The sequence below is a fragment of the Mucor velutinosus genome (genome assembly GCF_035048745.1).
Source record: "Mucor velutinosus strain NIH1002 chromosome Unknown tig00000093, whole genome shotgun sequence".
Classification (NCBI taxonomy): domain Eukaryota; kingdom Fungi; phylum Mucoromycota; class Mucoromycetes; order Mucorales; family Mucoraceae; genus Mucor; species Mucor velutinosus.
In genome coordinates this window covers 773,819-788,073 of record NW_027041907.1, presented here as the reverse complement: position 1 = coordinate 788,073, position 14,255 = coordinate 773,819, and the positions used below count along the sequence as shown (strand labels likewise).

At 40.3% G+C, this 14,255-nt stretch overlaps 2 protein-coding genes across 2 annotated transcripts; one reads left to right on the top strand and one right to left on the bottom strand.

Annotated features, from left to right (window-relative positions):
* Window positions 1-6,651: 6,651 nt before the first annotated feature.
* Window positions 6,652-11,691, top strand: RPS4_2 (40S ribosomal protein S4; the record flags this gene model as incomplete). Its single annotated transcript, XM_064821378.1, has 7 exons — window positions 6,652-6,694; window positions 6,783-7,083; window positions 7,163-7,352; window positions 7,413-8,525; window positions 8,596-8,637; window positions 8,724-8,849; window positions 8,911-11,691. 7 exons carry the CDS (start codon window positions 6,652-6,654, stop codon window positions 11,689-11,691), a joined length of 4,596 nt encoding a protein of 1,531 aa, XP_064681064.1.
* A 1,640-nt stretch (window positions 11,692-13,331) lies between these two features.
* Window positions 13,332-13,583, bottom strand: ATC70_001992 (Inositol-1,3,4-trisphosphate 5/6-kinase; the record flags this gene model as incomplete). Its single annotated transcript, XM_064821377.1, has 1 exon — window positions 13,332-13,583. The coding sequence occupies one exon, from the start codon at window positions 13,581-13,583 to the stop codon at window positions 13,332-13,334; it is 252 nt and encodes an 83-aa protein (XP_064681063.1).
* Between the last annotated feature and the right edge of the window lie 672 nt (window positions 13,584-14,255).

Sequence of the window (14,255 nt, the reverse complement as noted above, 5' to 3'; positions counted from 1 at the left end):
TCATCTACCTGGCCAGTAGAGAGACTTCAGTTTACTTTACATCTGTTAGTTTGATAATAAACCTGCTGCCTTTATCAAATTGACGTTATTGTTTTTTTATTCTTTTTTTCCGTGAAATTAGTCTTATAAAGCCTCAAATTACACAGCTGTATTGGTCGTCAAATGATTGAGCGAATAAAGTGTAAAGTAATATCCAATACAAAAAGCCAGCAGTGTTTCGACGTTTCGACACTAGTAGTATTTTTACAACTACCAATTCAACCGGGCTTCTTTTCTATTAGTTAAATGTTTCTTTCATGTGTTTGCTCTACAAAATGAGATCTCGTTAGGATACCTACTATGATGCATTCTTTCAAAAATGGAGTTTGCCATGGCAAAACTACGTTTTTCGTTAATACCAACGGCAGAGAAGCGTCCATAAGTCGCTCAAATCTATAAAATAAATCCAGGGTGTATATTGACTAATGTTGGTGTACGACAGAAAACTTATATGCGCCACTACCATAGCAAAAGATAGCGTTTGAGTGATCGATTTTGGATAATTTGCCATTTCGGCAGTGTAGCTCTGTGAAGCCATTCCAACCCGATTTTAATACAGTCTGTGGATGTCGTCTCTTGTATCATAGAAATTGTACATATCACGGGCCTCTATTTGCTCAAATTTGATACAAAATTGCGTTGTTTATTACTCCCCTTCATTCCCCTCATTGTGCTGACAGCGACTCAGCGTGTTAGACATGAGCTATCATTTCTCCCGAATTATGAGTGTCCACCATTGTGAATAGGCTCCAAGTCTAATTTTACGTCTACATATGGCATCCTTGTTGTGGACGAGTATCAAAAGTAACCTGCTAATCTGTTGAGCATCTAATTCAGTCCGAGCAAGACATTAGCTTCAAATCTACATAATATTATTGACGGGCAAGTGTCAAGATTACTGTAATCGCGCATTTCAAAAAACAAGGTCTGAACCTTAGAACTATAATAAATGCGTATATTACTTGCAAAATGAGTTCGGTACAATGCAGAACATTTCTAGATCACCAGACAGAAGTGTAATTTATTGACTCTTCTGGCAACACAACCCACTACGCCGTAGTTTTAGGTCGAATTCTGTTCAAACCTAGCCATTTTCAAGCTCGAATAACTTATGCCACAAAGCCTTCTGAGCGCTTGGAATAGGGCCACACGCCTCCTCTTGGCCACGCTTTACTTCCTGATGCTTTATCTCAATTTTTTTTGGGTCGTTGCAAATGCATGGAAATCATCATTTTTTCATGTGTATTAGCAAGGGAAATCTCTCAAAAATCAAACGATCGCGTTTTTCACCCCCAAAATGAAGACTTTTTCTATGATACATATTTGATCAAATTGATCGTAAAGATGAAATGCAACACTAGAAACTGTTTATATGAGACTTTTGTATGCTAGAATTTGACATATTCACAGAAAACCTGTTTTCGTATTTTTGGAAACTTCTCATTATTTTCGGTCTAAAAGCTGAATGAAATTAGGATCATTCAATGCGGCTTTAGATATCCAAAAATGTATTAGGAAATTGGATGTGACAACGATAGTTTTCATTGTTAAATTCGATAAAAACGTTCAAAGGATGTCAAATCAAGTCAAGTTTGAATACGAAAATACCGCTGCACAATTTCAAATTAAATGGCCGCAATTACCGCTGCTATAATACACTACTGAAACTAAATCTACAGGCGGTGACGTCGGATAGGGTGCCCTCTCATCATTTTTCCATACCCTCATTTTTTTCCCTTTTGCAAAACGCGTTTAGCATCAAACCATGGTCGTTTTGGAAACCGTTTGGTTAATAATAACACTCTAGCTTCTGATAACACTGTCTTGCACTGCCAGAAAGACTTGTTACTGCTTCTTTGAAGTGAAATATAGTAGGTACCATGCAATAACGAGCACTAGAAGACGTAGAATTGGCACTAATCGGATTTGTTTATTAGGTTTCGCTAATTTTTTTTTGACTGTTAGATGTGGGTGCTGATTCCATTATTACTTCTCTGCTATCTCTGCTGTCTGCTTCTTTGGTTTATTATGTCCGGTAGCTGCTTCTTTGGTTTGCATCTCTGGCAGTTGCTTCTTTAATCTTTGCCTGGTCTCTGGTATCGCTCGTTGTTCGGTTTTTCTAAACTGCTGTTATTGCTATTGGCGTTGCTGCTGCTATTGCTACTGATGTTTCTGCTGCTACTGCTAATATGGTCCTTCCTGGTCTACTGCGTTTGCTGTATACTTGTTCTCTGGTCTATCTCTGGTGATTGCCTGTACTCTCCTGGTTTGTCTGTGGCGGTGATAAGTGGTAAGTAACTTCTTTGGTCTTTGTCTGCTCTCTGCTGATGGCGTTCATTCTTTAGTTTTTCTATGGTGCTGGTGTTGTTGCTGCTGCTGCTGCTGCTAATATGGTCTGTTCTGGTCTACTGTATCTGGTGCCTGCTCGTTTTCTGGTCTATCTCTGATGGTTACTTATATTCTTCTGGTCTATCCGTGGCTGTGGTAAGTGGTAAGTATCTTTTTTTCTTGTGGTCGCAATGATATAAGGCTTCTCTGGACGTTTGTATTATTGCTTCCTTTCTCGTGACAATGCATTCGTAATGTTTGCTTTCTTGCGCTTTTTTCTTCTTCTTTTGTTGGCTGTGATATGATCAGCTCAACAGGTGCTTGCAATGTTGTTGCTTCTTATGTATGAACAACAAGCATGATGTGCTACTATATATCTGTATTGCCGTTGTAATACTACTTTGTTATATGGTCGTGGGTTGTTGTTTGTATTGCCTCTGTCGCTTCACATGAAACAACATTAGTCATTACGTTGTATTGCATACTTATATTACTGCTGTTGCTCCTGCAATTGTGCGTGTTTGTGTTGCTTTACATCCGACTATTACCACCGTGCACGTTGTTCATGTATGCATTTTTGTTGCAACAACAACGAGCTGTTCTGAACATCTTTGATGTTGTATTTGTTGTTATGCTTTTCTTTTGACTCGCTTTTTTTGTGTGAGTGTTCCTTTTTTGCTTACATACTACCATACTTCTATAGTATCGTAGCATGTGATTTTCTTTTCTATTGTTATTATTATGTTTCTTTGAAGCATATCTTTTTTTTTACGTTGTGTGGATGTGCCTATCCCTGAAGCCCAACAAGACTTTATCCGAGGCTAGGAGGTAGATAGGCCGCCTCCACTTGGTTACCGCTACTTACTTTAGTGATGACTGAGAGTCTCAATGCCAGAATCTAAAGCTAGGTGGTGTAAGTAAGGCATGCTCTAGCACCTGGGGGAAATTTGATGATAGTAAAGGCTATATTGCTATATAGCGGAGCTTAAAATTTTGCCTCACATCAAAACAGGGGGAAACCCTCGCAAAAATTTTTTGAGGTCAGCGGAGTTTTCAAGCAATCTGATTGGCTCAGGATTCGAAACGGCGAAGGATCACAACTAGTTGATTTCATATTGATCTGTTATCTATTATAATTTTGTGTTTGTAATAAAAGAACTATAACTAAATAAATACAATCTATATCCTTCTTTATTTAAAGTAAGACAAGGTGCAAGCACTTGCTCTAGTAACTATTAAACTGTTTCATGTAAGAGGCATTCCTTAAATTCATTATATAGGGAAGAAAGTTATATAATAGGCGCAACACTGCACTAGGTGCCAGCTTTTTCCTGTACCAAATGTCCCTGCGTCGTTTATCATTGATTTCAACATGTTTCTATTGCATTGGTTGCTGTTTTTTGCCTCATATCGAAGTTTGAATGTATAAAGATGATTCCAATTCTGATGTCTGAACTCTGAAAGTAGTATGGTGCTATAGCGAAATGTTGCGAGAAAAACGACAGTGTGGTTGGATTGGAGGTTGGATGGGCGGTTGCTGATGACTGATGAGAAATCGATAATATTTCAAATAAGCCAATGTTAATAAGCCATGACCTTCATACATAAGCAAAGTACTGCAGTGGCATTCATCATTAAAATGTTGTCATATGGAATGATCAAGATAGAACGAAGGCTGCTTTGTGCTCCTGAGATACTCATTAAACTGTTGAGGTTACATTAAATCATGCTGCGACGATAGCCCATCCAAGCCCATCAACGTTACTGTAATCGGCCCTTATGGCCAGTGCTCTTGCATTGAATACTACTTTAAATCAAATATTACAATAGCAACACCACCTATTGCTCTCTATCATCACTAATCCTACGAGCTAGCTATAAATTAACTACTCTCTTTTTTTTTTTTTTTTACTCAATTCCAGGATCTTCGGTTCATTTTATGCGCAAATAAAATACAGTTGAATTCTATAAAATTTTATTATTGCTTTATATCTTTCTTTTGTAAAATTTCTTAAACCTGATTTCACTGCAAGACTTATCTTTTACTTACCATTTACAACAATAATAGAAATGAAAAGCCAAATTTGCTGCTTGAATACTATATTAGTTTCACACCTGTGCTTCGCTACTGTAAAGCCCTTACTAAGATCATTTTTATCAGGCGTTGGATTAGAAGATGTTTGTGATTTATCTATCAAAGGACAATGTAAGTGCAGTAAAAAGGGGTTAAAAAACAGATAGAATATTATTATTACATATGCTTATCTGTTGATGGCAGCATAGGTTGATTGAGATGACATTTATTTTGGGCTCTGTTTATGATGGAGATATAGTCTATTTCACTTCAGTATGAATCGAATCTGTAAGAAAGGTACAGTTTATATAATGAATAGAATAATATGAGGACAGTTGTCTATACTAATGGATCCAGGGTAGTAATAGGTGGTAATGGGTAGGAACTCATTAGATGCGACAGTAAATGGATAAAAGATGTCAGTATGTTATATAACATGCTTCATTGGAATTCTGCTATAAAATGTGTTTCATTACTGTCATCTTGCGTATTTCAGGAACGATTATCTGTCAATCTACTTCCAAATGCGAAAGTTGTAATTCTAAATCATCCTCATTCACTCTTGGAATAGTAAAATAGATATATTCAGCTCTAGCTGTATTTTCTCTGCATATATTTCATTATTTTAAATAGTGCTGATGAAATATTCTCCATAATTTCGATCCCTTAAATTTATGTGAAAAAAATATCAGGATATATCTTGTGTTTTGAAGTTTAAACAGGTATGCGTTCAGTATAGCTGTTTCGTTCTGAATCTGGTTGACCAGCTTGTCCGACAGTATAAGTTTACTTTTAATGCCAAGTTCATTCACAATGTACATTCGCTAGCTCAAAAACAACTTAAAAACAACTTATAAACATAAAAGACCTCGAAATCTCTGCATATCAATGGCGTTTGAATCTATTGCGATGATGTGCTTCATATACATTATAGTGTAGAAAGAAAGAAGACGTCTTTAAACAAACAACATTGTAAAAGCAAATCGCCAAGTGAATGAATCCAATGATCAAAGCGCTATGATGCTTGAGTAAGCGCATGCCATACAAGAGCTTGGAACAATTCTATAGTAATAACAGCTGCTGTGAAATCAAAAGAGCTGAATGTTGATTGAAATTCTAATTGTGGTTAATAACACATCCACCATAAACTAAAAGTTGAATCAGTGTTTTGTAACCGTTGTAGGTTGATACTACAGTATATAAGATTAGCAATAAGATGATTGGAGCTGTAAAACCAGTATTTGCTTTGTTGTGGCAGTGCGTTATCAGCAATGAAAGGCAATGTTGATGATAATGTATATTGATTTTATTTCGATACATAAACTGGATCAAGCCAAGCATGTTCAAATATGATATGGTAACATTCCCATTTGAGAATTCGTTTTTTACAAATGCTATTCGATGCATTCTTTTGCACGCAATCTAATGTTGCATGCATGCTATGATACATTTGACACTAAAATGAGCTTGAAAAAGCAGCAATGCCGCTTTTGAATCAATCACGGCCATTTAGCATAGGCTCGCCTTTGTGTATGAAAATAGGAGGGGCAACAAGATGCTACACAAACAAATCCATTCGGAAGCAACACCGTGTATGTGTCACCTATATTCAAGGTTGGATGTTCTTAAAACTTTACATTAGGTTCCCCTTTTTTTGCTTCCTTTCTCTCTCTCTCTTTCTTTCTTTCTTTCTTTCTCTTTTTAGTTTTTCTTTTTGTACATAAGCAACTACTGCGCACATAACATGACTTCAACAGCAGTTAGGTGAGGTTTAATATAAAGCCCTCCATGTTGAATGTTTCTTTTATTAAATGCATCGATACAGAGTTGGATTACGTGTGAGACCTTTAACAGAAAAGGAACAGATCAACAATTGCACAGAATGCCTCTCATTTATACCAAACGAACCACAAATATTAATTGGGACCGATAAATCATTCACATACGACTACGTATTTGGCACAAATGCAGACCAAGCACAAGTCTATTTAAATGCTGCCTCCCCTTTGCTACACAAATTCATTGATGGGTATGTGTTTTGAAGGCTTGTTGTGTGAAAGATTGAGTATTCACCCTCCATGTAAACAGTTTTAATGCAACTATATTAGCCTATGGGTAAAGAAATGACAATTCCAGTAGATGAGATGTACATTGCATTCTCACTACTTTGCTTACAATATAGCCAAACTGGATCCGGAAAAACATTTAGTATGGGTACCAGCTTGGATAACAGTGTCAGTGCTGAAAATGAAGGTTAGTTTCGTTATGTGTCCCTGTATCTCTGCCTCCCTGTGGGATAGTGTCTCCTCCCCTTTTACTAACGCACTGCTTACACAAATAGGCATTGTGCCGCGCTGTATCATTGAGCTATTTCAAATATTAAAAGCTCGAGAAGCACAAGATCAAGATTATAAATACGAGGTCTATGTGTCCTTTCTCGAATTATACAACGAAGAGTTTATCGATCTATTGAACAATCCGCAGCAGCAATCAAAGCGAAGATTAACATCATCGCAGCAAAGCCTAAATGCTCCTGCAAACAACAACCCAAATGAAGTGTCTATTAGAGAAGATATCGCTGGAAACATTTACTGGAGTGGAGTCAAAGAAGAACTCTGCTACAGTCCGGAAGAATTATTAGGGTAAAAGCAATAGACATATCTCGTACCTACTACACATATTAATCATCATACGTTTTCATTCTACAAACACAAAATGAAGGTTCCTCGCACAAGGTTCGCTAGGTCGCACAACGGGATCAACTGAAATGAATTCCGTATCTTCTCGCTCACATGCCATCTTTTCCGTTATTTTAAAGCAACAAAAACCAGAAGACGACCAAGATGGAAAGCGAGTGACAAGGTCATTAACAAGCAAATTTCATTTTGTCGATTTAGCAGGCTCTGAACGAGTAAGTAAAGCTAACCACCCCACCTTTTGAAGCTTTGCAGCTAATTTTGGCCAAATTCAGTTGAAACGAACACATGCTCAAGGTGACAGAGCCAAAGAAGGCATAGCCATTAATTCTGGTTTACTTGCACTTGGAAACGTCATATCAGCACTAGGCGATGAAACGAGAAGAGCAACACATATACCATATCGAGATAGTAAATTAACTCGATTGCTTCAGGATTCGCTAGGTGGCAATAGTCAAACACTGATGCTGGCCTGTGTATCGCCCGCTGATACAAATTTCATGGAAACCCTGAATACTTTGAAATATGCAAATCGCGCAAGAAACATCAAGAATCGAGTTACGGTGAATCAGGATTTTGCGGGCTCCTCTATGGAGGTTAATCAACTAAAAGCACTTGTTTCTCGTTTACGCATGGAGATTGCATCTCTTCGTGCAGCGGATAGCTCTCATTCCGCAACGACCGCCAGCCATGATACTACCAGCAGCATAAGCCATTCAAATGAGGCTACCAGGCTCCGTGAAAAGATCAATGAAATGTCCAGCCGTATGATGCAAGTAACAAGCGAGAGAGACACCCTGCTGATGGAGCGTGAATTGGGTGAATTTATGCAGAATGAGAGCATGGAAGATGATGATCTCTTGGAGAGCGTGGTTGGTGCCACTCGAAAAATCAAGATACATCCCGTCATTGAGAAATATATGTCCACCATCCAGGAACTAACAGCCCAACTTGACGATACCAAGGACAAATTACGACATGTAGAATCACACAACTTGCAATTACAGAAGACCAGCAGCATGCTGCAACGATTTTCAACCAGTCAGCAACAAGGCAAAAAGAAGAATCACCGGAGCAGCGGCAGGCTTAGTGCTAATAACTCATCCACGACAAATGGTTATGCAGCCAGAATCACAGCTAAAGTAACCGCAAGACGCCCCATTCTTACTAAGAGCACTAGCACAGGCTCACGCAACGCCGATCGTCAAAAGAAGCATGTTCGGATTAGACAGCCTCGTTATCAAGCCAATGACGATGAGTTTGAGGAAGACGAAGGCTATGTGAATGATCTTCAAGAAGATGATGTACGGCATGAGGAGGTCAAGGAGAGCATTGCAAAAGTACGTGCAGATATTAGAAAAAGCTTACAAGTTTTAGAGCTAGTCAAAGTAAGGGTTTTGTTTTTTGTTTTTTGTTTTTTTTTTGTTCTCTTAGAAGCTCACTCACTTGTTATGATAGCCTTTAGATGACACTACAAACTCTTGGGAGGAAGAATTAAAGGTATTTTACAATAACACCTTGAAAACAACAACAACAAACCCCTTAAAAAAAAACTAAAATCACCCTGTCATTCAATTTGCTGTTAGGTTTTCGAAGCAGAGGAAAAACGCTTGCATGACTGTAAAGAAATGCAGAGAACTTCATCTGATGAAGGCAGGTTCTCTCTCACACCTTCCCCTACGGATAAATACGTTCACGAAATTGAGACTCTGGTAAAACATGAATTAAGGAGCTAGTTTGAATTCTTGTTATTAACCATGCATTGCTATTCAGGCCGTACCAACTTGGGAGAACGATGAGCACAATGCACGCGGACCACTGGCTGCTGAGATATCAGAGGAATTGGAGGATGATATTATCTCCATCAAGAGCAACACAACTGCAGCTACTAGTGAATATCAAAGCAAATACAACTCTCAGCTGTCTCGCATGCTGCATCAGATACAGTCTGACATCAAGGTCAAGGAAGAGCTTGTTTCCCATCTGGAAAAGTCGGAAACCGAGTTTACATTCATGCGCAAAAAGTTTGATGAAAAGATCAGCATGCTCCAATCCCAACTGGCAGACACCCAAAAGGAAAAAGACATGGCATTGATGCGCACCAAGTCTGGCTTGGCTATCCGATCAGACATTGTCAATCATCAAATGCAGCAACAGCAACAGCAACAGCAACAGCAACAACATCCTCAGCAGCCATCAAAGACAAGCGACAAGGACATTCGACAAGCTTACGAGACGAAAATGAAGAACCTCATGACTGAAATCCAAGAACTACGAAGAAAGTACGCACATGCCACAACCACCATGCAATCTACACGAAACCAGAATGAGTCCTTACTGAGATCGCTCAAGGTCAATGTAGAGACGCTCAAAGTAGAGAAAAAGAGGCTGGTACACCGCATGAAGTTGGAAGCTGACCGAGTCCGAGATCAAATATCCAAACAAGAACGAAGAATTCAGCAGCTGCAACGTCAACATGCTAAATCCAACCAGGCTAAACGACGATTGGAACGTGAACACGAGCAGCAGAAATCCACGCTCAAAAAAAGAAATGAAGAGATGCTGATCAGTGCAACCCAACTGAAGCAATTGACTGCCATCATGAAGAAGGCTGTGCGTGAGGGCGGTATTCTCGATGAAAAGATGCTCAGTAAAGTAACGCCCATCATGGGTGGTAGCTTTGCTGTCATTGCGCGTGGTGGTGGCCATGGTTTCCCGCGACGTTTGGTCAAGAAGAAGAGCTCGCTCCCATTGGATGTGCGTGTGTCTCGTAAAAAGGAACTGCTGGACAAGGCCTTGTATCAATACATTCAAGGCAAGCAAGCTGTGGTTGAAATGGAGCAACTCTTGATACGTAGAGAACGTTTGGTTGAAGAAAAACTAGAACTGGAAGAGGAGCGTGATCAAGTCTACCGTGTTGAAAAGGAGCACCAAGAAACCACTGGCCAGCCTATGGACACAATCGCTATTGAACTGATGGATGAGCGTGTCGATCTCATCTCTGCGGAAATCTCGTACCTATCTGCCCGAATTCGTACATTGCAATCGGAGGCAGCAGAGGAAGCCATGCTAGCAGAGGAAAGTGGTGCGCATGTCATCAAGCACACTAGCCCTCGACCACCCAAGCACGTTACATTTGCTGACGAGATTATCACGGAGCCTGTTGCCAACGACGACTGGGCTGATGTGGATACATTTGAGGACCAATTCACTGTGCCTGCCAATGCTGCCCCTGAAATGGCGTACGACATCACCTCCAAGCTTATCAAGTCATTCGAATCGGATGAATGTAAGCTTATCATTGAGAATCTTGTGGACGATATCATGGATCTGCGAATGAGCGAGTGCAACCGACAACTGACTGTGCAAAACCTGGAAAAGACTGTCATTGATCTTCGTCGTGCACTGATTGTGATGAAAAGAACGGCTATCTCAAGCACCGCAGAGAATGAACGCCGCATTCGCCATCTCAAGACAAGCGACAGCAGTGTCATCGATATGCTAATGATGAGCACCGACGACGATATGGACGATACCCACTCTCTGGACGAATACATGAACAATGGCAACACTATATTTGACAAGATTTACGAAGACGGCGTTCGTGGCTTGATCAAGGAAGCGCCCATCATGTCCCAGTCTCCTGCCTCAGACACCATGTACTCATCACCAGAACAGCAGCAACAAGTGAGCCTGCCCAATTCTCCAGTGGCTTCACCTCCCTACATCAGCAACGCATATCCCTCATCCGCTATAATGGCTGCCAATGTGGGTAGCAGTAACAAGCCACCCTTGCCTGTACAGATGATGGAAAGTATCAGCAAAAACACCATTTTACCTCGTGAGTCCACACCTTCACCTGACAGATTTTACAACATGATACAAAAGAGACTCTCCTGGCAAGCAAGAGTTTCCGGCGGTGAAACACTAACAGAGGAAGACGAGCTATTGAGAGCTGCTGCTGCAGTAGCAGAAGCTGCCACAACTGCTGCCAGCCCACCTGATTTTGAGCACTACGTGACAGACCATGAATCTTCTACATCGTCCATCCGCAGTAGCCACTTGAGACGATCATCCATACAGTCTGACATGTCTTCTTTGTCTTCTTGGAACCAGAAATCAATGAATCGTACCAGTAGCACCAGCAACATCAACATCACGGGATCGTCTCAGAACAGCAATCGTCGCCCACAACGAAGCATGCCGCTTCCGCCACCACCTCCCATGAGTCCTTTATTGTCGCACATTCCTCCACATCAGCAACATCAACAGATGGACGATCATCAGTCACCTTTATTTACCACATCTTGCCAACAACAAAGATTCATGAGACGACCTTTGCCCCCTCTTATGCCAAGCGTTTCTACCTTTGAAAGGCCAACGACACCTTCTGTCTTTGATCGGTTAGCCCACACACCTACACGTGCATCTAGAGCCAAAATAAACTACCGTCATAGCAGCAGCAGTGTGGATGAGTTGAGGAAACGATGGGAGCTGGATCAACAGCTACACCAACAAAGATCTGCGAGCGTCATGAGTGGCAACTATGTATAAACCTAACCATCTATTTTGCCATCTATTTATCTATTTACATATTTATTCTTATTTCCCAACATCTATCGCTATACACCTAACACTGTAAATTGCTGTAATAAAATATATTTCTCTCTGATCATCAATCATTGTAGTTGCTTGGGAGGACCTGGAATGCGTGATTGTTGGCTGAGGTAGTGATTATAAGCGATGCAATGCTTATGATATGCCTTTGATTTCGGTTATGGCGATCACATTTTGGGCCCATTGTCGTTGGATCCAAGTAGTATCGCCTGTTGTTGATGCTTGTGCAGTGGCTGTTGCTGCTGCTGCTAAATAGGTCAACAATTTTGCTCAAGTCTGCTATGATGTCGAGGATCAAGAGGGTGTTTTGTTGAAATGTATGTCTGGTTCATTAATTCGATTTTTCATCAGGACAACAGGAGGCTGGATGTCCTGTAGCATTTGGGCTTGAGAGTGATTTGCGGTGCTCGTCATGGCCGGGTTTGATCATATCAGTGATATTCTATATCCATCAAGAAAAACACTCGTTGAGATGCTTGAAATTGATGGAATAGACGAATGCTTTGGATGTTTAATCATTCTTGAATCCATAACGAGTGTGTCAGTGCGGCTGGAATGTGAATTGATTTAGCATGGCTGGCCATACTGAGCTGTAATAGAGACTTGCTAGTTTGGGCTACTTTCCAGGCTTCCTATTATATTGCAACGTCGATAGATATTTCCGCATGCTGCATCTACGTACAGCTTCTATGAATCAAAACGCTATACACCAAGAATTTTCCTCACTATTACTTACACTAGATAAATGAGCAATGTGAAATGGTAAATCATTGCGCTTTAAAGCTTTGGCAGAGTTCATGGCTAACTTTGGATTTGTTTATATGGATTTTGCTGCTTGAAATGATGATACTGGCAAAGCATAGGCATGAGGGGGGACCTTTGGGCAGGTGTTTTCTGCTTTCTCTGTGTTAATCCCATTGGGTATTAATATATAACATCCTGGTAAGTTTCACCAACCTCTTACTGAAATGAATCAAGCTTCATTTGATAGTATGGCTGTATACCATGTAGCATTACTCGTAGCAGTGGGGATAGCCAGGTAGTATTTCTCGATAAGATGGTTGTGCATCCCATGTTGTTGGACTGAGTGATGCTTAAAGTAATCTTGTAGTCGAATACCATCGCGATATGTTGTTTTTATTGTCTATTTCATCCTTAATTTTTACTTTTTCAGATTGACCAGCATGCTTCCTATATATGATGTATGTGTTGGCGTATTAAAGACGTAAGAAAAAAATAATGAAACAAGAAAAAGAAGGGGAGGGGGGGGGGGGGGGGGAACTTGGATCCAGCCCATTTCCTATTGTTACAAAAGTTTTCTTCCAAGCTCCTTTTGTATGGCACACTCTAGAGATCAACTGCTCTTTTGATAGATGAACAACAGCCGTAGTACATCAGAGGAGCGAATTGCTCAAATGTAGGCATTTAGTGCCTCATGGATTACAGATTTTCTCAATCACTGGCAAGCAAATTATCAATATTATTTCATCATTTAGGATGTATAGCTAAATGCATTGGATTTGGTTTGCTGATTTTTTATTCATCATGCATTGTGAGTTTGTAGATGCTAGTAAATTTTAAGGAATAGGTGCGCAGCCTGCAGCAACACAACCAGTCATGCAGGCACCTAGAGCAGCGTTACAACCAAGGATGACGGCATGGACACCAGCGCCGGCGGTAATCGTTCCAAAGGCTAAACCAGCAGCAGCGTAGCATGCAACAGCGAGAGTGTTGTAACCAGTTTGGCAGATGCCATATGCCAAAGGACCTGCAGAAACGAGTGAAATAAACCCCAAGAGAGCCAAACAGTAAATGTACATCTTGAACATTTTTGAAAGATTGAAATGGATTGAAGGAAGCCAGATGCAGTTTCTTTCTGATTTAAATACTGCTGTGTCGTTATACGTTTGGCATTGATATCATGCATCAAAGCTTTGCCTCTTTGTTTCTGATAGAACTGTTGGCTGATACTATACAAACTGTTGAAAGTGTTCAGTCGTGATAGCTTTTGATGCATTAATGGATGTGCTTCACTGTTTCAGTTCAACCAGTCCCATAAAAGACATCGGTTCACCAATAGATCATTTAAAGGAAAAAGCTACTGTTCCGTGAACTAATCCAGTCTAGTATCTTGGAAATGTCTGATTTGACTTGTGGATTCAATGATGAGCGACAATGATTGGAGTAAATCTCCAAGCGCATTTGATGCAGCCTGGCATTTGATTGGATTTACAATGAGTAAGCTTGAATTGATTCTTTAAACGACTTTGTGTATCTTTCTTTAGGCTGAATGGGTCCCTGAATGAGCTACCGACATGTTTGGACTTTCACAGATAGACTTTCGATCACTTGATCCAGATCTATCAAAGATCTTTCTCACGGCCCATGTTGGATTTCCCAGTGAGCCAAGCAACGAACCAAATAAACTTTTTCTCCGCCATGATCATTGGGTGACAAGAGCCTTTAAATATCAAACAGGATTCTTATTCCCGCCTCGCCAT